At 41.8% G+C, this 26,077-nt stretch overlaps 1 protein-coding gene across 2 annotated transcripts in view; it reads left to right on the top strand.

Moving 5' to 3' along the window:
• Positions 1-26,077, top strand: part of pcdh10a (protocadherin 10a) — a 63,838-nt gene that overhangs the window by 24,253 nt on the left and 13,508 nt on the right. The window contains exon 4 of one of the 2 annotated variants that reach the window (XM_041200437.1): positions 2,489-2,788. In XM_041200437.1, the coding sequence (XP_041056371.1) occupies positions 2,489-2,788 (300 nt within the window). Of the gene's footprint in view, positions 1-2,488; positions 2,789-26,077 lie in introns of those variants that run through there. The other variant, XM_041201324.1, reaches the window with a different exon arrangement.

Genomic DNA, 26,077 nt, shown 5'->3' with positions numbered 1-26,077 from the left:
TGTTTTTGAAAAGTACAGAGCAGTCACTGCATGTTTCTTCAAAACCAATGCCATAGATTTCTTCTGCATCCCTTGATTTTCTTGGATTCCACAATCTAAATTACGACATGATCTTCATGTCTGCTATAACCTTGTTGCTCACGTAAATAAAGTTTCCTGAATGGTTTCTAATAGAATGGGGAAATAACATAGGGGGAGGATCTTCCCCTCGTCGGGTGGGTGCGATGGGTGGGCCTGGGAATGGCTGCAAAACCGACCACTGCCCAAGATTGGGCCCCGACTGCGATTTCATGTTGGCTGGCCAATCAACGGGCAGCTAGAGTGAATCGTCTGCTGAAACATTCAGTGCTGCCAAGATTGGGGGCGGGTGGGGGAGTCGGGGAGGGAGGAGGGTAAGCGCTGAAGTGTGCGTATGCGCAGGGGAGCGCGCAGTGAAAGCTCCCTGAAGGCACAGAACTGCCTCTGGGAGCTGAAGAATTTTAACATTCAAAGGAAAGATTTCAAAAATAAGGAAAACATCTCCCCTCATGTGACTTTGTCGCACGAGCAGGGACATGTTAAAAATGAGTCCTAAAAACGTTTTTTGGTTTCTTATTTACTGGCCGAAACCTTGTCCCGCCCGTGGATGAGGTTTCATTAAAAATGCAAAGGCTGCTTGGTGTTTTCGCCTGCCTGCCAGCCGAACAGTTGGACGGGCAGTGAAAGTTTCAATTTAATTAATTGAGTAAAGGCCTTAATAGGCCTCTTAATTGTCAGTGGGCATGCTGCCGTCTCTTGCGTGCTCCCGCCAACCAAAATATTGCGCGAGTGCGTGATGAGGTCAGGACTCTTGCTTAACATCATCGCGCGCTATTTCACACTCATGCATATTGGGAGCGCACCCACACACTGAGGTAAATATTCAGCCCCATGAAACCAATGTTAATTGTTGTAAAAACCCACCTGGCTCACTAATGCCCTTTTGGGAAGGAAAGCTGGCATGCTTACCTGGTCTGGCCTACATGTGACTGCAGTCCCACAGCAATGAGGTTTGATTCTTAACGGCCTTCTGAAATGGCTGAGTAAGCTACCCAGTTCAAGGACAATTAGGGATGGGCAACCAGTGCTGGCCTTGGCAGTGACGGCCACATCCCATGAAAGACTTTTAAAAATCTATATATATTGAACTTTGGGAGAAAATGGCAACTTAAATCACGGATTCATTTAGTGTTGGTGCCTGTACATTATGAGGAGCTAACATGGCAACCGAGACAACATTACAAGTTGTGAGGCCACATGGGTGAAATTCAACCTCGGCATTGGCACAAAGCTAGCAAAAGGGGATTGGCTGCCCATAATATACCAAAATAGAAACGGAATTTGGGGGCACTGTATAATGGGCAGCCAGTCCACTACTTCTGTTTTGGCACCCAGGAAAAGTTAAGTTTCAGCCCCCACAATCTCCTGTACTCATTTCCAGGGCAACAGTGTGAGAGAGGGCACAAGGATGTAGAGATGCAACTTGCTTAATAATAACAATATCATATTAGTACTCTTCTGAAAAAGGAGTTTAGCTACATTGTTGAGGTAGAATAGAAGTAGTGCACTCAATGTTTAAAGTGAAAATATTCCTACAACTGATAATAATTACCTGGTAAACATTAAATCATTTACAAATTTCAAAAAAATAAATTCTAACTGTGTATAGTACACAAGTATAACACAGTAAGTCACTGTCTAAAGTGACTTTGGAAGTTGTAGTACACCAGTCCTTGTGGCTTCTCTTGTAACAGTTAAGCTAACGAGGCATTTTCACTGGTGCATGACATCAGTTCATTAGTGCCTTATATATCTTAAAGCTGTATTAACATGGAGCCCTTATCTGTAATTAGAACTGTACCACTGTTTGTGTATTACAAGTGGTGCCTGCAGTATGTACAATCATAGTCACTCTGGACATAACTGCAAATCAGTTTTTATGCATAAGTGAGAAGCAGAGTGAGAGTCTTCTTCCAACAGCATCACAACTGAGCAGGACACAAACATGACCTTTCTACTTGTCTGCATCATCAAGCAGGGTAGACATACCCTTTAAAAAGTGCATGTTTAAATTTACAATAGAAAAATCTATAAGTGCTGTTACCCAGAGGAAAGGCTCATTTGAATTTTAAAATGTCCTTGGCCCTGCAGTTCTGCGTATAGTGCTGTATCTGGATGATCTTTGTTCAAGATACCATGGGGTGAGACCTGAAGGGAAAATCACTTTGTGGGCCCTTACTGTTTGGTATTTATCTATGTACAGAACAGAATTAAAGATAAATTGTATAAATTTGTACTGGATGAGTGTGCTGGGTCAGAGCAAATATATTGGAGGCTCTAGCGGCAGGCATCCTAAGACCTGTCAGAACCTTCTCAACTAATATAGAAATGGTATCCTGCACCCCTCAGTAGAAGGTTAACATTCCTAATATCATAATTTAATGCTGTTTATTTTGGTTTATTTTTGTAGGCGCTGACCTCTTTTCCAATTGCACAGAAGAGTGTAAAGCACTGGGACACTCGGATCGTTGTTGGATGCCCACCTTTGTACCCACAGATGGCCGTCAAGGTCCTGATTACCGCAGCAATCTGCATGTCCCCGGCATGGACTCTGTGCCTGACACCGAGGTCTATGAAGCTCCAGAGCAGACTGGGGAGAAATCCTTCTCTACATTTGGAAAAGAAAAATCACATCCATCTAATTTGGAAAAGAAAGAATATGATGCACTTCTGCCCAACACACGTGCGCCTTACAAGCCGCCATATTTAAGTGAGTATTTATCAACTCAAAAATTTGTTGCTTATAAATTTTCCTTGTGCTTTAGATGAAAAATAATTTCCTGCAGGGAAATTGAAGTCATCTTTAATAATATTATATATCAAAATATATTGAGTAGTCTGGCTATGCTAACACTATAAGTTTAAACAAAAAGTAAGTTAACATTGTTAATGAAGTGTTGTACAGGGTTGATTATCAAGTTGAACCAGGTACTTGAATCCGCCTCGGTTTCTGCAGTTGATTTGATGCCAAGTTTGATAAGTGTGTTGAAAATGGGAATAGAAGTGTCCACACTGGAGCATACTTAGGAAATGCAAAGGGTCATTGGGCACTTTTCAAAGCAGATTTGATGTAGCATTGGAACTGTACTCTATGGGCTGGATTTTACCTGCCCCCACCAGGCGTGTTTTTGGCAGGCGCAGGTACGTAAAATAGGGCTGGCGAGAATCCCACCACCTGCCCACCCATCCCCATAATGTGGGAATGGGGGCAGCGGGTGGGTGTTGAAATCGGCAGCCTGTCCACCAAACTGAAATAAATAATCATGGGTCAATTGAGCTTGTTAACAAGCCAATAGACCCCAATAATATGTTGCCCGTGCCATAACTTGGTTGGTGTGGGCAGTCGGGGGGGGAGTAGGTGGGCTGTTTTTTCACAAAAAATCTTCTTAAAAGGGCAGGCAAGAAGGAGGGGTACTCTTTCCGGGGGTGTCCTTTGTGAATTGGGGCAACCCCTTAAGATAGTGCCCTCCTTTTCTTCCTACCTGCTTGCTCTATAAAACACACCACTCCCCACAAGACCTTGGATTTGCTCCGGAATCCAAGAGCCTTTTTCTTAGGCCTGCTGGCAGTCCCAGCAGCACCCATTAATGTGCTCTTGGCACTGCTGGGTCTGCTGGTACTGCTGGCCAATCCAATTGACCAGCAGGTCCCGAGGGCAGGACTTCCTCCCCAGTGAGGGGTGGAAATCCCACTGGCTGCCTATTTAGCCTGCCTGCAGCGCGTTATGGCTGCAGGGTGGGCTGGCATCCTGTTAGTCGGCTCCACACCGACATTGCTTCTGGTGGGGTGGTGTGTGTGTGCGCATGTGTTTGGAGCTGTCCGCACCTCTGTAATATGCTGCCCTATGTGTTGTCAAATTTGAGCGAAGTGAGACTGCCTCCTCATGGAGTGCTGTGCCTCATAGTTAGATCAAACCATTGCTCTGGAGTTGTACTGCAGCTTTAGTGGTTTTCTTCATAGTTTATTTTTGTTTATGCAGTCAGGAAGAGATTAATACAAGTGCACAAAGCATTTTCTCAGCTGTTGTAAGAATGAGAAATTCCACTTTTAACTCAAGGTGGGCAAGTCAATAATTTTTATCATGAATTTTACAAGCATTAATTATGATTGACCATTCCATGAATAAGTTGCTTTTTACAAGTGTCCTACAGTTTCACATAGAATTTGCTCCACTTTAGTGAAAACTGGAAGCAATGTTTTACGACCAGTGCTGCACCATTTTGAAATCAGGCTCAAGCCGTGTATACTTAAACAACCTGCTGATTGGTGAGCAAATGCTAGTGAAATTGTTAAAGATTATAATGAGCTGAGGGACCCCTTGGCTGTTTGTTGACATTACAAACTGAAATTTGAGCTCTCTCCATTTTAAAGGCAGTATGTGGCTGAACTGTATGAGCAAGTTATGTCCCAGATTCAGTGCCTGGTCTGATCAGAAGCAGATAGAGCAGATCTCAGTTGAGCAGCCAATGAGGTCCAACAATCGTCTTAACAGCTCTAAGAGAAATAAATCAGGACTTCCATTCTGATTCACTTTCCAGCAATTCCTGACAGAGTGCAGAGCTGTTTAGGGTTGCCGCATTTCATGGTCTAATACCCAGATGATATTGCCGATTAGGCGTCAGATAGAAATAATGACTACTTTGGCACGGTATCACAGGGTGCTCACATCACATTGATGAACCATAGTCATCAAGGAATCAATGCCATCAGGAAAGAGAGAAATAATCTGAAATAAAAAGACAGAACTGAAAGACAGTTCAGTCAACTAGCAGGGAATCATTTTACCCTTAAAACCTTAAAATGAAAGCTTAGAAAGTTCACTTTATAACGGTTGCAAATATATTATATTTGAGATGAAGCTGGTGTGAAACTTCATCATGGAGGTAATCTGATGCTCAGGTCAGCTGTGGCTCAGTTGGTAATGCTCTTACCTGTGGCTCAGAAGATTGTGATTTAAAATCAACTCCAAGGCTTGAGTGTAAAAGTCAAGGCTTGGACTCTAGTGTAATGCTGTTGGAGTACTACTCTACCGAAGGTGTTGTCTTTCTGATGGGATGTTAAACTGAGGTGGTGGCTGTAAAGCTTCTCATTGATCTATTTTGAAGAAGAGTAAAGGAGTTATTCCTGGAGTCCTGGTCAATATTTAGCTCTCAATCATGGAAAGACATTATTTGGTCGTTATCATATTGCTGTTTGTGGGAGCTTGCTGCTTGCAAATTGGCTGCTATGTTTCCTACAATAAAACAGTGACGACTCTTCAAAAGTACTTCATTGACTGTGAAGCATCTTGCTATGTTCTGTGGTTGTGAAAGGCTCTATACAAATGTCAGTCTTTCTTTTTTTCATACCTATATTGATGCCAAGTTTGGCTTCAGTTATCTTGCACATTTCCTGTTGGAGTAGAGCCTAAGTCATAACTGTCTTTCAAACATGCACATTATACTATGTAATCACACATTAAAGAAAGCACTGAGATAGATTTTCATCTTCAGTGCTCCTGGTGCATAGTTTTGTGTCCCATGGGCACATATAATGAGGAATGAAGAAAAAAGTCAAATAAGAATTTATTCCACTGTCATTAGCATAGGTCGGAGTTGGGCAATTCTTTCATCAGGAAACATCACATGCAAAAAATGCATTGACGTGTTTTGATAAAGTTTGCATTGCCATATCATATTATTTGGTCAGCAAACAAAACAGGTGTACCATAGTTTTTCCAGTAACATTATTGCTTAGAGCCTATTTATATGCTTGCCATTTACCATTTAAAGAACAACATATTTTCTCTTATATCTTTATAATTTGCATACAACTGTGCCATTTAAATGTCTGTGTGCAGTGTTTAACATGTTGAAGAGTGATGTGTGGTTGTATTTTTGAAAACCTGCATTTATTTTTTATGTTTCTACTGGTGCATCATATATGTTTGTACTCCCCTATGTATTTGGCTCCGTCTCTTACTAATGAGCCTTCAGTTCCATATTCCTGTTAGATCTGTGAGACCTCTAATTTTGCAAATATTTTCTTCTGTGAAGTTAATTAATTTAAGTATTAAAATGACTTTCTTTTGTTTTGGAGGCTCTTGAAATTGTACATTTTGTAAAGCACTCATACAGTTTATATTTAACAAAATGATTTTAAATTAATTACAAGTCCAACACGACTGTACCTCAGTGCTCACTCTTATTTCAATCACTAGTCATTTCTTAAAACCATTTATCACCACCATGTCCATTCAATTGGCTTCAAAAACGCAGCTGTTTTTTTCTTGGGTTGTCCAAAAGCCTTTGGTGGGAGGTGGTGGTTTAGTGGTATTATTGATAGACTAGTAATCCCAGGGTAATGCTCTGGGAGACCGGGGTTTGAATCTCACACAGAGCAGATGGTGGAATTTAAATTCCATAAAATATCTGGAATTGGAAGTCTGATTATAGCCATGTCGATTCTCATAAAAACCTATCTGGTTCACTTAAGCCCTTTAGGAGGGAAATCTGCTGTCCTTACCTGGTCTGGCCTACAATTGACTACAGACCCACAGGGATGTGATTGACTTGTACATGTCCTCTGAAATGGTCCACTCAGTTGTGTCAAACTGTTAAAAACAAGTCAACGAAGAATGAAACTGGATACACCACCTGGCATTGACCTAGGCACTGGAAATGACTGTCAACTTTGCAAAGTTCTCCTTACTAACATCAAGGGGCTAGTGCCAAAATGGGGAGAGCTGTCCCACAGACTAGTCAAGCAGTGGCCTGACATGGTTTTACTTACGGAATCATACCTTAAAATAATGTCCCAAATACCAATGTTACCAACCACCCTGTCCCAATGGTAGGCAGACCCAGCAGAGGTGGTGGCACTGTGGTATACAGTCAGGAGGGAGTTGCCCTGGGAGTCCTCAATGCATTGACTTCATGAAGTCTTATTGCATCAGGTCAAACATGGGCAAGGAAACCTCCTGCTGGTTACCATGTACTGCCTCCCCACCCCACTGCTCTGCTGATGAATCAGTGCTCCTCCATATTGAACGCACATGGAGGAAGCACTGAGAATATACCCCGGGTGGGGGACTTCAGTGTCCATCACCAAGAGTGGCTCGGTAGCACCACTACAGACTGAGCTGGAAAAGAATTAAATGACATAGCTGCTAGACTGGGTCTGTGGAAGGTGGTGAGGGAACCAACAAGAGGGAAAAACATACTTGACCTCATCCTCACCAACCTGCCTGTTGCAGATGCATCTATCCATGACAGTATCGGTAGGAATGACCACTGCACAGTCCTTGTGGAGACGCAGTCTGGTCTTCATATTGAGGATACCCTCCATTGTTTTTTGTTTCACTACCACAGTACTAAATGGAATAGATTTCAAACAGATCTAGCAACTCAAGACTGGGCAACCATGAGGCACTGTGGGCCATCAGCAGCAGCAGAATTGTATTCAAGGACAATATGTAACCTCATTGCACAGCATATCCCCACTCTACCATTACCATCAAGCCAGAGGATCAACCATGGTTCATTAAAGAGTGCAGGAGGGCATGCCAGGAGCAGCACCAGGCATACCTATAAATGAAGTGTCAGCCTGGTGAAACTATAACACAGGACTACTTGTGTGCCAAACAGTATAAGCAGCAAGTGACAGACAGAGCTAAACAATTCTGTAACCAATGGATTAAATCTAAGCTCTGCATCCCTGTCAAATCCAATTGTGAATGTGGGTGGACTATTAAACAACTCACTGGAGCAGGAATCTCCACAAATATCCCCATCCTCAATGATGTAGGAGCCCAGCACATCAGTGCATTTGCAACAATCTTCTGCCAGGAGTGCCGAGTGGATGATCCAACTTGGCCTCTTCTGGAGGTCCCCAGCATCATGGATGCCAGTGTTCAGCTAATTAGATCCACTCCACATGATAGCAAGAAACAGCTGAAGACACTGGATACTGCAAAGGTGATGGGCCCTGACAATATTCCAGCAATAGTACAGAAAACCTTTGTTCCAGAACTTGCCGCGCCCCTAGCCAAACTGCTCCAGTATAGCTACAACACTCACATCCACCCGGCAATGTGGAAAATTGCCCAGGTATGTCCTGTACACAAAATGCAAGATAAATCCAACCCGGACAATTACCGCCCCATCTGTCTACTCTCCATCATCAGCAAAATGATGGAATGGGTCATCAACAGTGCTATCAAGCAGCACTTGCTTAGCAATAACCTGCTCACTGACGTTCAGTTTGGGTTCCCCCAGGTCCACTCAGCTCCTGACCTCATTACAGCCTTGGTTCAAACATGGACAGAAGAGCTGAACTCCAGAGGCGAGGTGAGAATGACTGGCCTTGACACCAAGGCAGCAGTTGACCGAGCGTGACATCAAGGAGCCCTAGCAAAACTGGAGTCAATGGGAATCAGGGGTAAACTCTCCACTGGTTGGAGTCATATTTAGCCGAAAAGAAGATGGTTGTGGTTTTTGGAGTTCGATCATCTCAGCTCCAGGACATCACTGCAGGAGATCCTCAGGGTAGTGTCCTAGGGCCAACCATCTTCAGCTGCTTCACTTCCATCATGAGGTCAGAAAGGATGTTCGCTGATGATCGCACAATGTTCAACAGCATTCAGATACTGAAGCAATCCATGTCCAAATATAGCAAGACCTGGACAATATCCAAGCTTGGGCTAAGCAGTGGCAAGTAACATTCACACCACACAAATGCCAGGCAATGATCGCCTCCAACAAGAGAGAATCTACTCATCGCCCCTTGACATTCAATGGCATTATCATCACTGAATCCCCCACTATCAACATCCTGGGGCTTACCATTGACCAGAAATTGAACTGAACTAGCCATATAAATACGGTGCTACAAGAGCAGGTCAGAGACTAGGAATTCTGCGGTGAATAACTCACCTTCTGACTCCCCAAAGCCTGTCCACCATCTACCAGGCACAAGTCAGAAGCGTGATTGAATACTTTCCATTTGCCTGGATGAGTACAGCTCCAACAACACTCAAGAAGCCTCACACCATTTGAGACAAAGCAGCCTGTTTGGCGCCCCATCCACAAACATTCACTTCCTCCACCACCAATGCACAGTGGCAGCTGTGTGTACCATCTACAGGTTGCACTCACTGCAGGAACTCACCAAAGTTCCTTAGACAACACCTTCCAAACCTAAGACCACTACCATCTAGAAAGACAAGGCCAGCAGACACATGGGAACACCACCACCCCTCCAAGCTACTCACCATCCTGACTTGGAAATATATCGCAGATCCTTCACTGTCGCTGGGTCAAGATCCTGGAACTCCCTCTCTAACAGCATTGTGGGTGTACCTACACCACAGGCACTGCAGCAGTTGAAGAAGGCAGCTCACCACCTTCTCAAGGGCGATTAGGAATGGGCAATAAATGCTGGCCTAGCTAGCAACACGCACATACCATGAATGAATAAGAAAAAGCATAATCCAGCACACCAAAAATGTTAGTTTGGCTGTTGTATAGGGGAGAACAATTTTTTAATTGTGGACCAGAAATAGGAAGTAATAAAAATACAAAAAACTTTGAACAGACTTATATTTATATAGCACTTTTATGTAGTAAATCATTCCAAGATGCTTCATGGAGCATTATGAAATAAAATATGACACGAAACTACATAAGGAGACATTGACCAAAAGTTTAGTCAAAAAGGTAATTTTAAGGTGTGTCTTAAATGAGGAAAGCAAGGTAGAGAGATGCAGGGAGGGAATCTCAGAACTCACAGTCTAGGCAATTGAAGGCAAGGCCACTTATGGTGCAGCAATTAAGATGAGGGATGCTCAAGAAGTCTGAGTTAAAGGAATGTAGCTATCTCAGAGGGTTCGCGGGCCAGAGAAGATTACAGAAATAGGAAGGGTTAGGGCCATGAAAGGGTTTTGAAAACAAGGATGAGGATTTTAAAATCATGCCACTGCTTTACTAGAATCCAATGTAAGTTTGAGAGGACAGGATTTATAGGTGAATGGTACTCGGTACAAGTTAGGACATGGGCAGCGTTGTTTAAATTGAATCTTCCTGGTATATTGAACAGAGCCAGTTTCATTCAAACCGTTTACTGTGATTGTGCGCGCATTAGTTGAAATTAGTTTATATTTGAGAGATGATTGCACAGTGCAATGGAAATTGGTATTTGATTTCCGGTATCTGGGTTGAAATCAGATTAGAATGATGCGATAAAAGTTCTCCTGCATTTGCTGCCTCGTAAAAGTTTCTATGTCATTTGGGTATCAGCACAAAACAGCCGCTAACTTGGCACTAATTTGGCAGGCACTTTCAGAGAAGCCACCTTTAAGGTGCTTGTTGTGGGAAAGTAAAAAAAGATATAACCCTGGATATTCTTCTGAGCTTGAGGTTGGATCCGAGATGCACTATTGAGGCAGAGTAGAGGCTGCTTTATACTCCTTCCAGTTGTCCTCTCCCTAGCCTAGAAGTGCTTGATGTTGAAACTGGGGAACTGAAATGGAAAGTGTTCTCTTTCCCAGCACTAGTAATTTTCACTTCGATAAGCACAAAGTTCAGATAAAACTGGAAGTGTGTTTGCACTTGTGAGTATACTATACAAATATGAAAGAACGGAGCTTAGAATGAAGATATGTGGTATAATAATGAGATGGAGATGTAGATATTATCAATACCTGAAGACACATGGAAAAATGGAAATTTATAATATATACAGAATAAACATGGAGGTTGTTGGTTGGTGATATGCACATGTGGAGGAATGGAGATTGTAGTATGGCATTGTTAAGTTCACCTATGAAGGAGTAGTGACTGACTTATTTGGTGACTATTGAACTAGGCATGCAAACTTTCTCACTGGTCATAAAGGATACTTGTGCATGAGTCCCCCAGGATCCTATTCTAATCTTTATTTTGATCAATTATCTGGGAAATGACATCAAGCACAACAGGCTTTTTGCTGATGACACCGCCCTTCACAGAGTCATAATTTGCTATCAGTAAACAAGAGGGGATTGAACAATTGTAGGCAGATGTTGGGGGAAAAAAGAAGTGGCTGACAAATGGTGTGTTATCTTCAGTGAGGAGAAGACTAAATCAATGGCTCTGTTAAGAATTATGTCCTCTGTAAAGTACCAAGTGTTCTTCGATTACAGCCACCTAGCTCTGCAATGTGAGTAATTAAGTCTGATTTATAATGGGGCAGATGAAGTTGTAAAACTGATTGCAGAATAAGAATTTTCAAGCAAATAGGATATAGGTTACAGCAAGTTACACCTGTGTTGTGCAGGTGTAGAACCTGTGTTTGAATAGTCAAATTGCTATACTGAGGTAGTGATAGAGTATTATAGCCTTGTCAGTATCAAAATAAAATATGCTCTTTGTTTTTGGACTTAAACCATTCTGAAGCCATTAAATCCAGTGGATTGGAAGACTCCTACATTTAAAAATTATGGAATATGTAGCTAGGCTGTCAATCACATATTCATGACTATAAAAGTCACTTGTGCTTAAGCCTGAGACACATATTTATGTCAGGAACACAGTAGGTCCATCTCAACATTCTGTAACAATCCAAAACAATCTTCACTCATTGTTTTAAAAAATGTTTTATGTATTATTTCTTCTACCTCTAGAAACTGGACCAGTGCTTTTGTCTGAAACTGAACTTTGTATGGAACAAAAAATCTAAACACAAAGTTAACCATTACCTGCTAGATCAAGGTAGCTGAAATGGAAATGAGGTTACTGGAAAGTTTAGGGCTTCCCATTTGATTCCCTACCATAAATTCTCCAGGATCTTTGTGCTTTCACGAACACTGAGGCTCAATTGTACAAGACAGCTGCCCATTGCCTAAGGATGCACTATATTGTTGTTTAAACAAACATACAAGCAAAATTGGAATAATTCCTTAATGATGAGAGACTAGGGGCTGTGGAGGAGCAAAGGGATGTAGGTAACCAAATGTACATGTTGCTAAAAGCTAGCATTCAGGCGCAAAAGTTAATCAAAAAAGCTAAGAAAGGTTGGCTTTTGTCTCCAGAAGTTAGAATACACAATTGAAGGAAGCAGTGTTTCATTTGTACAGAGCTTTGGTCAACTCCCACCTACAGCACTGCATTCAGTTTTGGCAAATGAACCCCATGAAGACTGTACTGATGTTGGAAAGGATACAGTACAAATTGATCAGAATTACACCAAGAAGATGGCGGCATAGTGGTAATGTTACTGGACTAGTAATCCCCCTGTGGCTAAGTGCTGCTTCAGGGAAATCGCCTCTTCTGTCAAAAATATTAAATATAAAGAAAAAAAAATTCCCTGACATGTCCCCTCATGTGACACTGTCATGTGAGTTGGTACATGTCCATAATTTTTAAAAAAAACTTTAATTACATTTTTAAAAACCTACATGAAACCTCATCCCAACCGTGAAGGAGGTTTCATGCTTTTTCTAAATCCCGCCAGGGCTCCTGGCCTGCCCACCAACTTAATGTTGGACGGGCAGGTCCATTAATTAATGACTCTGTCAATGGCCTCAATTGGCTATTGACAGGTTGGCGGGCACACAGCTAATTTTGCTGCGCCCCAGCCTACCTGAAAATTTAAATGGGGCGGGGTGACGTCGGGAGTTCTGCCTAGTGTCACTGCGCGTCATTTTACGTGTCGGCGAACGGGGGCGGGGCCTGCTCGCCGACAGGAAAATCCTGGCCTAAGTTTACTTACAATATACTTAGCAGCAACTACATGTGTGCTTTCAACTCTAACTCTATCTCTACACTGACTGCTGATGTATCACACGCTACTCTCCTATTGGTTACTATAGATCATGTGATCTTGCCTAACAAGTATTATTCTTAAAGGTATATTACACACTAAATAAAACCGTAATAACTAAAATCCTCTCCCTTTAACTTGGCTATACATACTTTATTTACAAGTACATCATTTTCAAGACAACATAATATTGACACTGGGTAAGGAATTTACAAGTTCAGACTTTCAGGTGGTTTCCTGGTACGTGTGGAACGTCACAGCTTCACAACTTCAGATTCTTCATCAGGAACATCCTTTTCCAGAGTTGCCTGAACATCAGATACTTTGGTGGGCACTTGCAGTTCTGTATCCTCGCTCTTACAGGGACATCAGGCATTTCAGTTCTGGGTTGAGTATTCTCAACAGGAAACGCAAACTCATTCATGATCACTGGTAGAACCAAATCTTAGTGATTTGTCCCTCTCTTCCTTAAATGGTCCACATGTTTACGGATGATCCGGCCTTCCACCTGCACATGGTAATATAGAGGTCTGGCCACCGCACATGTTTTGCTCGGTAACCACTTTGGTCCTTCCCTGAAGTTTTTCACATATACCGGCTTTCCACTGTTAAATTTCTTCTCGCGACTATGCCAGTTGAATCGGGTTTCCTGGCTTCCCTGACTCCTGTCCACATTCCCCTCTAAATCCAGCATTATTTAGCTCAATTGCGTCCTGAGACGGTGTTTCAACAATAAATCCACAGGTGTGATACGTGTTGTATGAAGGGTAGTCCTATAACTCCAAATAGCTTTGTCATGCCTGCCTTGAACATTTGAACCACCCTTTCACCAGTCCATTTAAGGAAGGGTGGTACAGTGCAGGTTTCACATGAGTGATACCGTTGAGGCTAATAAACTGTTGAAAGTCAGCACCTGTAAATGATGTGCCATTATCAGAAATTACTACTTCTGGTAGTCCGTGAATGGCAAAACTCTGATGTAGTTTCTCAATTGTAGCGGCCGATGTTGGTGACATCACCTCATATACATCCAACCATTTTGAATGGGTGACAATGAGCAGAAACATTGTTTCCAGGAAAGGTCCAGTGTAGTCAATGTGTATCCACACCCAAGGTCTACCTGGCCACACCCATGGGCGTAATGGAGCTGTCACTGGCAACTTTTGCAGTTGCTGACATTGCCCACAGTGCTTTACTAAACTCTCTATTTTGTCACCATCCCAGGCCACCATAGATAGCTGCATGCTATGGTCTTCATTTGGGAAATTTCTGTATAGGCACTGTGTAGTTCAATTAAAAATGTCTCCTTTCCCCTTGGAGGGACTGTCACTTGTGCTCCCCACAATAAGATGCCATCCTGGCTGGTTATTTCATGTCTTCTGTTGAAGTACGGTTTCATTTAATCAGATACAGGCTCCTGTGACCAATCACGTTGCACTTGTTCTCGTACTTGAGATAGGACTGCGTCCCGGCTTGTCCAATCTCAGATATGTCGAGCACATACTGGTGAGGAATCTAAGAAAATTAACAGTAAAACACGTTCCTGTGGAACTGGGACATGCTCATCATTTTCTTGTAAAGGCAAATGACTAAGGGCATTGGCATTTGCAATTTGATTGCCAGGCCAATGGGCAGGATCTTCCCCCTGTCGGGAGTGAAGTTGAAGGGTGGGCGCACACAGGCTCTCTCCCGATCGGCGCCCTTTTATGTGGGCGGGCCAATTAAGGCCCACCCAATGTGATGTCTGCACAGAAGCGCTGTGCGCTCCCTGTGCGGGCGGTGGGGGGAGGTGGTGAATTCCAAAATCGAGAGTGCGCTCTTTCACACATGCGCATGAAACAGCTCACTCATCTCACTGAGGCTAAGTGCTGCCTCAGGGAGATCAGCTCTAAATGTAAAAAAGCTAAAAATAGAAAAACAAAATTTCCCTAACATGTCCCCTCATGTGACACTGTCACATGAGTTGGGACATGTCCATAATTTATACAAAAACTTTATTAAAATTTTTAAAACCCTACATGAAACCTCATCTCGCCCGTGGATGAGGTTTCATGCTTTTTCTACTTCCCACCGGGGCTTTTGGCCTTCCCGCCAATCTTAAGGTTGGACGGGCAGGTCCTTTAATTACTTAATTGACTCTGTCAATGGCCTCAATTGGCCATTGACAGGTCGGCGGGCGCGCAGCTGATTTTGCTGTGCTCCTGCCTTCCCAAAATTTTAAATGGGGCGCGCTGACGTTGGGAATTCCGCCCGGCGTCACCGTACGTTATTTTACACGTCGACAAGTGGGGGCAGGGCCCGCTCACCAACGGTAAAATCCTGCCCTATGTACGAAAGTGCATCCGTATGTTGCGAGAATTAAATCCCTATTAGTATTTCTGTATCTTCTTTCTACGTGCCTCCATCTTTCTGGCAGACTTTAATCTCGGCCTTCTTTTTGGCTTCACTGTTGGCTAGACTACTCAGATGCAAGCTCAACTTGTCTGAGTTCAGTGGCTGAGTCTCCCAAAATTTCATTATCTCTCTGCTTCTTGGGAAATTCTGCGACTTTTGATTCCAAAGCTTCTTTGGCTTCATTTAGCTGATTCTTCAGCTCTTCTGCCTCTTTTTAGTATTTGTTTGCTGCCTGCTGAAAAATTAAGCATTGCTGTGTCTTCTCTGCCAAAGCATTCTTCAGTTTATTCAGAGAGGTGACAAATTCTTTCTGTTTCTCTTCATACTTTTCCAGAGGTACAAACTTTGACCTGAGGGAATCTTGTAGTGTGTGAAGGTCTTTCAACAGGTTTTTTTTTTCCCTTCGAAGGTTGCTCACCTCGTCTCGAACTCTGTCATTAAGCATGGTCTCTTCGAGTTCCTTCTGCTGTTCTTCCAGGTTTTGGCTCAGGACTGCTTGCATTTCTTTAGGTTACTGAGTCCTTACACAGTCCTTTTTCAAAACACAAACGCTTCTAGCTTCCTTTTGGAAATCTCAGTGGTCAATCAAGGTTGATTTCCCTTAGCCAATTTTTCCCTAGAAGGCTTGGTCCTCTGCCTCTCAATACTAACACTGGTAATTCTGCCCATTGGCTTCCATAATGGACAGTTACTCTGCTTATGCCTTTTGCTTGAATGTCTTCACCATATATGTTTTTAGCTTGGCGGCTGTTTCTTCTAAAATTAGCTGATGTTCACCATTATTCATATAGCTGAGTGTATGGTCCCCAATTACTGTAGTGAAAGCTCCCATGTTGATTTCCATTCTAACAGGTTTACTTTCACTGTGGCAAATATTGGTTCTGTCTTTCCAACTTTCAGGTTAAACAATGAGTAAATGTCTGAATTTGTTGTTTCAGGCTCTTCTACATTGTAGATTTCATTGGGCTTCTTCTTTTGCACACAAACCTGCTTGAAACTTTCCCTGCATTGCCTCATCATATGTCCATTTCTGTGACAATAGAAGCAGTCGATTGTTTTAAACTGCCAATCATTAAAAGGCTGATTGTTTAAGTTATTTTTCTTTATTCTTTGGCTAGCGGGGACTGTTTCCTGCTTCTCAGCAGAGTCCTGCTTTTTCGCGCCTCTTTCAGTTGAGGTTTCCCGCCCGATGTGGAGGATGGTGCCATTTTGCGCCCCTGTATTGCTTTTGAGTCTCTTATTGCATGGCCGGTGCTATCTCTAGTGCCTCCTTGAAATCCAGATTCACTTAAGCCAATAATCTTTTCTAATTATATCCTCTTTCATACCACACACTAAACAACCTCTGAGCATGCCATTCAGAGCCATACCAAACTCACAATGTTCCATTAGCTGCTTTAAATTTGCCACACAGCATGCAATTTTCTCACCCAGGGCTCTGTTTCATGAATTAAACCTGAACCTCTGCATCGTGACTGAGGGCTTGGGTCCACCATTTAATTGGCATTCTTCGAATCCGGGGCACTGGGTTCCATCAAACTTTGAATCAGACTGTAGGCTTTGTTCCCATAAGTAGTCAAGAGGATTGCTCATCTCTTCCCTTCTGCTGTAATCTTGTTCGCTTGAAAAATGAACGTGAGGTGTTCTAGGTATTGAGATCAATCTTCTGGTTCAAAAGGATCAATTCTCCCAAACTGTGGCATTTTGAGAGAGGATAACTTCCTCAATTCTAACAGAGCTTGTTCCTTACAATCGCTGGGTGAGGTACAGTGCTGATTTCTTTCTAACATGATTTCTTTGGTTAAATCCTGTTTTATCATCTTTACCAGTTTGTTGTAGGGTGGCCGAGTTGCACTACTAGTGATAGAATTGATTTGCAGACACTTCTTGGGTAGAGAAATTATGCTTATTTACAATATACTGAGCAGCAACTACACTTGTGCTTTCAACTCCAACTCTATCTCTACACTGACTGATGAGGTAGTCTGAGCTACTCTTCTATTGGTTACTACAAATCATGTGATCTTGCTGAACAAGTATTATTTGCAAAGGTACATTACACACTTAATAAGACCATAACTACTACATTAACAAACCAATTAACACTTATAATACGCTGCCTATTGCCAAAAATGACTGGTTTGGGCAGGCAGGTGGGAGTGGGCAGTCTGTTTTAAAAAAAACATATAAAGATGGGAAGAAAGGGGAGCACATCAGCGGAAGGGTAGTCTTTGCGCATCAAGGGCACCCCCCTCCAAGATATCAGAACCCCGAATCAGATTAGCCGGCAGCTTTCAAGGGTGTGACTTCCTCTCTCTGAGGGGTGGAAGTCCCACTCCTGGTCTGTTTAGCCTGCTGGCAGCACATTGTGGCTGCGAGGCAGGTTCCTTTTCTGTGTGTTGGCTGCCGGCCGACTCTTGCAATGGGTGGGGGAGGGGAGAGGGTGAGCAGTCCACCCTCTGTAAAGTCCAGCCCTCTGTTTATATTCCCTTGAATTTAGAAGGTTCAGAGATGATCTAATTTAGTTATTTAAAATGATAAAAGGATTTGATTGGGTAGGTACAGAAAGTTATTTCCTGTTATGGAGAAATCAAGAGCAACGGGCATAATATTAAAATTATAGCTCAGCCATTTAGGAGTGAAGTTGGGAGCATGTTTTCACACAAAGGACAGTGCAACTATTGAACACTCACTGCTAAAAGGCTCGAGATACTAAGATCGATAGTTTTTATTAGGTGAGGGTGTCAAGGGATTCTGTAACAACAACAGAAAAATGGAGATGATGTATTGATCAGCCACAATCAAAATGAATGGCAGAACAGACTCAAGGGGCTGAATGGCCAACTCCTGTTCCTATCTTCCTGCAATCCTATAATCTTCCAACAAACTTACACAGAAATGTACATGCTCGGAGAAATTGGAAATAGTAGTGCAGTCAGTCACTGGCTTGGTGATTGGTAATACAGCAAGGTATTTATTTGGAGGTGTGTAAATTTGTGAATGAAAGATTGTTTAAGAATAGAGTACAAGAGCAAGGATGTTATGTTGAACTTGTATAAGATAATATTTCAGCCTCAACTGGAGTATAGTGTCTAGTTCTGGGCGTTGCACTTTAGGAAGGGTGTGAAGGCATTGGATAGAGTGCAGAAAAGATTCATGAGAATGGTTCCAGGAAAGAGGAACTTAAGTTATGGGATGGATTGAAGAAGTTAGGACTGTTTTCCTTGGAGAAGAGAAGGCTGAGAGGAGATTTGATAGAGGTATTTAAAATCCTGAGGAGTCTGGACAGAGTAGATAGGGGAAAACTGTTCCCACTTGTGAAAGAATAAAGAACAAGAGAGCACAGATTTAAAGTTATTCGCAAAGGAAGCAAAAGTGATATGAGAAAGAGCTTTTTCTCGCAGTGAGTGGTTAAAATCTAGAATGCACTGCTTGAGGGTGTGGCAGAGGCAGGTTCAATTGCAGCATTCAAAAGGAAATTGAACCGTTATTTGAAAAGGAACAATGTTCAGGGTTATGGGGAGAGGACAGGAGAATGGCACCAAGTGAACTGTTTATTCGGAGAGCTGAATGGCCGCCTTCTGCATTATAAAAATTCTGCGATTCTGTGAAGAATGGAAGCTAAGCTATAAAACAAAGTGTCTGTACATTTTCAGCAGGGCAACATTTTCTCCCTAAGTAGTTATGATTCCTTCCTTCTTTCCTGACCTCCTCCTCCCGCCAGCCCCACCCCTCCCTCCCTCCCTCTCTCTCTCTCTCTCTTTCTCTCCCTTGCTCTTTCTTTTGGTCATTGGGTTAAGGCTGCTAATGTAATGAATGGAATTGTTGTTCACTTTAGGGATTAAATGACTGCACCAAGAACTCCATTGACAAATATTATAGCCTAAATAGAGATCCTTATATTTTGCTCCAACAAACTCAGAAAAGCATCCCAAAGTGCAGCCATGCAAATTTTCAACTTCCATACCTTATCTTTCTGAGAAAGGTTATTTAGTTTGAAATCTGGGCATTTTTGTACAGTTGGCATAGTCTTATTCACAACTGAATTGAGGCTTGGCAAATAATTTCATGTTGAACTCCTACAAATACAAAAGAAATCAACTCATAGGTTAGGTTTAAAGTCTGGCCTCAGAGGTGAAGGAACAGTTGTGCTACAATTCACTGAAGCACTCGATCACTTTCCAAACCGCTTCTTAAAAATTGTCTTCCAGTATTCCTTTGGATTGCAATTAGTGCTGCTTCTGGTACAAACAGAAAGAGATAATCTTGGCATTCAATTGAAATGAAAGTCTGGAGACAGTTGAATTAATATCACCCATTTCACATTATTGTCCAAAGTCAAGATACCCCCAAAATGGGTAAGGAAAGTATGGAACATGAAATAGGCATTTAGCAGATTAATCCTGTTCACTCCACAGAAGAAGTATGTCATGAAATATGCACAGCCACTCCTAGGGAATTTTTTTATGGGCAGAGGAGGGGTGGTGGGGGGTGGGGGCGTTGGAGGGAGTGGGGGGGTCAGGTGGGGGGAGTGAGGTGGGGGTGCGTTGCTGCGGTTGGGTGTGTGTAGGGAGTTAAATACCCAACAAGTTCCATCAGGTTTGGATCTTGACATCATTCTGCCCATTTTTGGGTTTCACCTGAGCAGGTTCGCAACCAAGTGGGGAATCCCTTTGGAGCTATCAGGTAAGCCATTACAACATTTGAATAGTCATTAGCCACTGTTTTAAACAACCATTCTGGCTTTAACAGCCAGTGCACCTATTTCCTGAGCTGCCAGCAACTTGCTATTGTCACTGAGGTGAGTGTACTCTGGGGAGTGCTTCCTCAGTGAAACCATCAGGCTTGTAAGTCTTCTAACAGCGAAAACAAAGATCTCTAGCTGTGGCCAGGTGAGAGGATGGTGCTCAGAGTGCTTCTTATCAAAATGCTGCTTGACAGGTGATTGCCAAATTCTTGGAAGTTAGTTCACCTGCCTTGGTCCTCACTCACCATCAGCTGCATTTTTCTGCTACCAGCCTTCACCATGACATGGGAGCAGCCTTTGCAGCTCTGCCATGGATCTCTGATAAGGCACAAAAGGAGCAGCAACAGCAACACCAACATCAACAGTACCAGCAGCAGGAGGAGCAACACCAACAACAGCACCAGTTGCCTTCTCAGCCACATACCATTCCACAGGGCAGAGGGGATGGACACAGAGATGCAGCTCCAATAAGGGGAGACCCATAATAAAGTGCCTACAGGCAAAGGATCAGCTCTCTTGACATGACAGAGCATCACTGCTTCAGGATACTCAGGCCAGGTTGTTGCTGACATCTGCGTCCTCTGAGAACAAGACCTCTTTCCCACTGGACCATGTGCGCATGTATTGCCAGTGATCGTCAAGGTGGCTATCATTAGAGGACCAACTCATCACCACCACCCCACCCCTCCCCACCCAGATCTTTACCTCTCCCTGAAGTTATGCCCACTCTTATCCTGCAAGGAGTTTCGAGTGTTAGAAATGTTTTTTGTGGAGTGGGGAAAGAACTCTATTTGCAGAGGGTGACTGTAAGGCATGGGTGTGAGAGGGCAATTGGATGAGGATGAGTGAAAGTGTTGGCTGTTTAGATGGGGATGTGAAGAGGTGCCTAGAGAGAGGGAAATGAGTGCAGCTGCAAGGTGTGTTGCACTGGGGAGTGTTGTGCAAGAAATATTGGGAATGTTCTGAGTCTGGGCTTGGCATCAAGTGGAATGCCACTCACTTTTCCCACCCTCCTGAGGTCCTGGATCCTCTTGGTGCACTGTCTCCGTGTTAGACCCTCTAGCTGCTGACTTCCTTGGCTTGTTCCATGCATTGCCCAGAAAGGCTGGCCTCTTCTTTATGTCCTTAGGGAAAGATCACCTCACTGCAGCCCCTCAATCCTGCAGCAGGACCTCCAGGTGCGAATGAGAGACCTGGTGGGTTGGGGGCAGACTTCCCAGATCTCCTAGCTGTTCTTGTGATTGTTGCAGCCTCAGACAATCTTGTGCAGGGCAGACATTGTAACCCTTGCTGGTGTCTCTTCAATTAGAAATACTTCCTTTGACAAATCCAGTGTGTCAACTGGTCTAATTGTTCCATGAGCCTGGGTGGGATTCTTAATGCTGTGGCTCAGTTAAAGAGCCACAACAAAATTTGTTGGATCTGTGAATGAGATCCCAACCCACTACAGGGCCCACTGCTTTGGCTGGGACCATTAGTTAAAAATTCTTCCCATTGTTTCTTGGGGAAGACTATCAAACTCTAAAATTTCTCATAGCTCCATTTGTAATCCAAATCAAACTTCAAGATATTAATCCACTCTTACAATTTGCACTATTCAACTCTGAGCTGTTCCTTTCCAAAGATGACTCAGTACAACAAAGGGACCATTGTGTTCCACCAAACCTTTAATACAAAGTCTATACATATCATTATAATCTTCAATGCCATTGTTAACCAGATATCTATGTAACTCTTTTGAAGGGGTTAATCATGCAGTCATATCTTCTTTTTATGAGTATCTATTCCAGATATCTAGTTCAGTTACTGAAAAATAATCTTCTAATCTCTTGTTTCATTTGAGGCTTGCTAATAGTGTGCACATGTTTTTTATTGGTGTGATCACAGCCTGGGCTACATAACTTGCTCAAGTCTACATGACCTTTATTTCTTATAACTTTAAACTCAATCATATTTTTCCCCCAATGTTCTTTTCTCTAATAGAAACAAGTTGAGCATCAGAGTTTAACAATCTGCCTTGTTGTTTATTAAACTCTCCAATGCATCATTGTTTCTTTGTAACATTCCAGTGTAGTCTTAGCAAGGAGTTATATGGAATTTGACTTATACATCGTTGAGTATTGGATATTTCAGTAAATGACCTGTAATCACAGCAAATGCTATTCCTTTCCACCATTTGGTTCTGGATACTCATTTATTCTGTACCATTGTTAGTTTGCAAATTTCTTTATTACATTTGTAATTATAATTTTGTTAAAACATATCTGTCATTTCTTAGCTAATCTGTTTGATTCGTCCAGATATCTTTCAATGGAGTGTTAGATATTGTTGATGATAACGCTCCTATGAAGTTGCTTGGGCCATTTTACAAATTTAAATGTGCTATACAAATGGTAGTAATTATTAATAATTACCACAAAGGTCATACCTGGGTACTATTCCTTACAGATCTTTAAGGAACTCCAAAAATGACTACTCCTCAGTAAGAACTTCTTCCAATTATCACCAACTAGCATCTGTGTTTTAATTACTTTGTGATAGGATAGAGTGTATAGAGACAGACTGTTTCCAGTGACTGAGGGATTTAGAATGAGGGGACAAAGAAATAAGGTAAAATCTAAGATATTTAGGACTGAGAATAGAAGAAACCTTTTCACACAGAGGGTTATGAGGCTGTAGAATGTACCACCAAAATTAGTGACTGAAACAGAGACCTGTTAAGAGCAGTATAGAGAAGTAGTTGAAGGAAAGGGGGAATAAAGGAATATGGGAACAGAGCAAGCACATGGGATTGGACCACTGTTGATGTGAAGATGAAAATCACTAACACAAACTTGTTGGGCTGAATGCTCTGTTTCCATGGTGTAATTTTAATGCAATTCTATCTAAAATAAATGTTCAAGACAGCAAGCTAGTTTGCCCTTAACTCACCTCTTTTTAAAAGCCTAGCCTAGAGAACATTATTATTGCTTTCTGAAAATCCACATAAATTATATTTGGCTTGTAGCCATTGTCCACTAGATTTTGGAGGCCTGATTATTAACTCTAAGTCCAAACTGACGGCTTCTTATGGGCAATGCAATCTTTAGATGCACATTGATAGAAATCCATAAAACACTTTCCATTATCAGCATAAGCTGGATTCTAGCCATTGTTCAAAAAAATTGGCTACTTCTCCACTCTCTTTTTCTTACATGTTTGCATATGAGATGTTCAAATGTTTTGATACTGATGAGACAAAGTGAACAAGTAAACTAAAAAATATGATCTGTGAAATTAAGAGAGAGATTTAGAAAGAAATATAAAGAGGTACAAAGATTATAATAGAAGAAACAGTTGACTATTGCACCAAATACATGACAACATATTGGAGCAGATTTAAAAGTAATTGAGAAGGAAAGATACAACCATTCTTTCAGTGCCATAAGGTAAATGGAAAACGAGAAAATAAGTTAAAACCCGAAGGAACTGTGCGATGTTGTTCATGAGGATGAATATTATATGATAAGCATACAATTAGGGCAATAAATGCTGGCCATGCCAATGATGTCCACATCCCAAGAACAAATAGAAATAAAAGAATAGTTTGTTTCTGGAAGGTTTTTTAATAAAATGATGACAATAACATTATACTATCCAAAATTAAGCACATTTTGTGTCATATGCCTGTTTCAGGACTTTGATGATCATGAAACAGAGATTCTATTAGGCTCAAAATTTTGACTTTGAACAATGGAAACAAAAATACAGCAACAGTATTTAAAAGCTGGCTGAGCTAATATTGTGCATATTGCAGTATTGCCAAGTGTTAAATGACCTTCAATGAGTTGAAAACCCAATATATTCTCTGGGATGAATGGATTATATTCTGGCAAAGTACTGAGGGTGATACTGAACAAGTGGGATGCAGGGGAAGGTAAACAGACTGAAAGCAGACAATTGTTGCTCCAACATTTAAGAAGATGGCAACATTCATGCTTGGCAATTGAACATCCATTAGCCTGATATCTATGATCAGAAAACAAATGAAATCAATAATCAGGAACAAATGGAGTGCACTTGTATGAAAATTACCAAATAAATGCCAGCCAACATGGCTCCCAAAGGGGTTGAGCTCCAATAAACCTTCCAGATATTTTCAGGAGGCAACATCTGACACTGATGGTGAAAGACATGTGACATAGTGCACCCAAGTTTCCTAAAGGCCTTTTTATAATGAAATACTGCATAAGAGACTGCTTTATCAACCAAATTAGTGGGTCTAGAACAGGACATGCGTATAGATAATTAGCTGGTTGAGGGAAAGAAAGCAGAGGATAGTTGTAACTGGAGTTCAGGCAAATGGAAAAGCAAGGGCTGATGGTGGTTTAGTGGTAACTTTACTATGTTAGCAATTTAAAGGTCTATGCCCTGAGAACATGGGTTCAAATCCTAACATAGCGGCTGAACTGCAAAAATTAATTTAATTAATTAATAAATTCACTTAAAATCTGGCATTGAAAGCTAATTTCAGTAATGGTGCCATAAAAGTATCATCGATTGTTGTAAAACCCATTTGGTTCAATTTGCCCTTTAGGGAAGGTAATCTGCTATCCTTACCTGTTCTATATGTGTCTCCAAACTTATAGCAATATTGTTGACTCTTAAGTGCCTCACAAGCCACACAGTTCAAGGTCAATTAGGGATGAGCAATATATAATGGCCTTGTCAGCAACTTCCACACCCTAATAAAAATAATTTAAAAATTCTGGCCTTGTGCCTTTGCAGGATACCTTCTGATCTTGTAATACATAAACGATCTGGGTTGGTATTTGTTTGTATGCTTAGAGGAGACAGTCAAGACCTTAAAAAGACAGAAGGGGTACTTTTACAAGTCTGGGCTGCCAGTAAGAAACTTTGTCCACTGACAACATATATTGGAAATTTGAGCTCACTTCACACTTGCCTATAATTCTCCAATCATTAGCTTTTCAGCTGAATAATGAATGGAAAATCATGTGAAATTTGCACTTGATTTCCCAGTATGCACTGGCACCAACCAAGACACTTTATCCACAATACAGACTTTTAAAATTACTGTCAGATTTGCTTCTGGCTGATCAGTGGCAAATTAAGTTATGTAGAGTCAAATACAGTTCCTCCAGCAGCTGAGTAAAGTTTGTGCGGATAGAATTAAAGAGATCTAGGTGTAATATTTGGCTCTCTCCTCATCATGCCCAAACTGTATAAGGCAGCAATAGGCAGTGAGACTAGAATACTATGGTATGGGGCTTGCCTAGCTTCCCCTTAAATGCACCTATACTATTTGCTTTGATTACTCCCTGTGATAGCAAGTTCCCACATTCACACCATTCTTTGGCTAAAGAAGTTTCTTCTGAATTCCCTGTTGGACTTCTTGGTGACTATTTTATGTTGGTGGCCTCTAGTGATGTTCTTCTGTACAAGAGGAAACATTCTCACCGCATAGATTCTATCAAAACCTTCCATAATTTTAAAGTACCTCTATTCACTCACCCCTTAACTTTCTTTTATCAAGAAGAAAGAGACCCAGCCTATCGGTTCTTTCCTACTATGTATACCCATGCATTTCTGGGATCATCATTGTAAGTCTTCTCTACGCTCTCTCCAGTGCTTCTATATCCTCTTCATAATATAGTGACCAGAACTGCATACAGTACTCTAAATGTGGTCTACCCAAGTTGTGAGAAATAATTAGATTAGCTGGGCTAAATTTGAAAAAGAGACATCCAGAGTTACCTTGTAGAGCTATTTAAGATACTTAATGGAGTAGAGAATGTAAACATGAAACAATATCTTCCGGTAAACCGTGGCAGCAGGACAAGAGGACATTCATTCAACGTTGTGAGGTCAAGTTTAGGACAGATGTCAGGAAGTATTTTTTTACAGCAGAAGGTTATCGAGAAGATGGTTGAGACAGGACACGAGTCTAAATGCTGCAATAAGGAGAGTGTAGGGTTGGTATTCTGGAAAAATGAAGTCAAATGCTTTTACATATATGGCTATTAACACATTATTTAAAGGGGAGTCGAATAAGGACTTAAAGAGGAACTTGTGAATAGA

This window comes from Carcharodon carcharias, chromosome 1, assembly GCF_017639515.1.
Source record: "Carcharodon carcharias isolate sCarCar2 chromosome 1, sCarCar2.pri, whole genome shotgun sequence".
NCBI lineage: Eukaryota > Metazoa > Chordata > Chondrichthyes > Lamniformes > Lamnidae > Carcharodon > Carcharodon carcharias.
The sequence above is the reverse complement of the archived record's forward strand: the minus strand, read 5'-3'. Positions and strand labels throughout refer to the sequence as shown.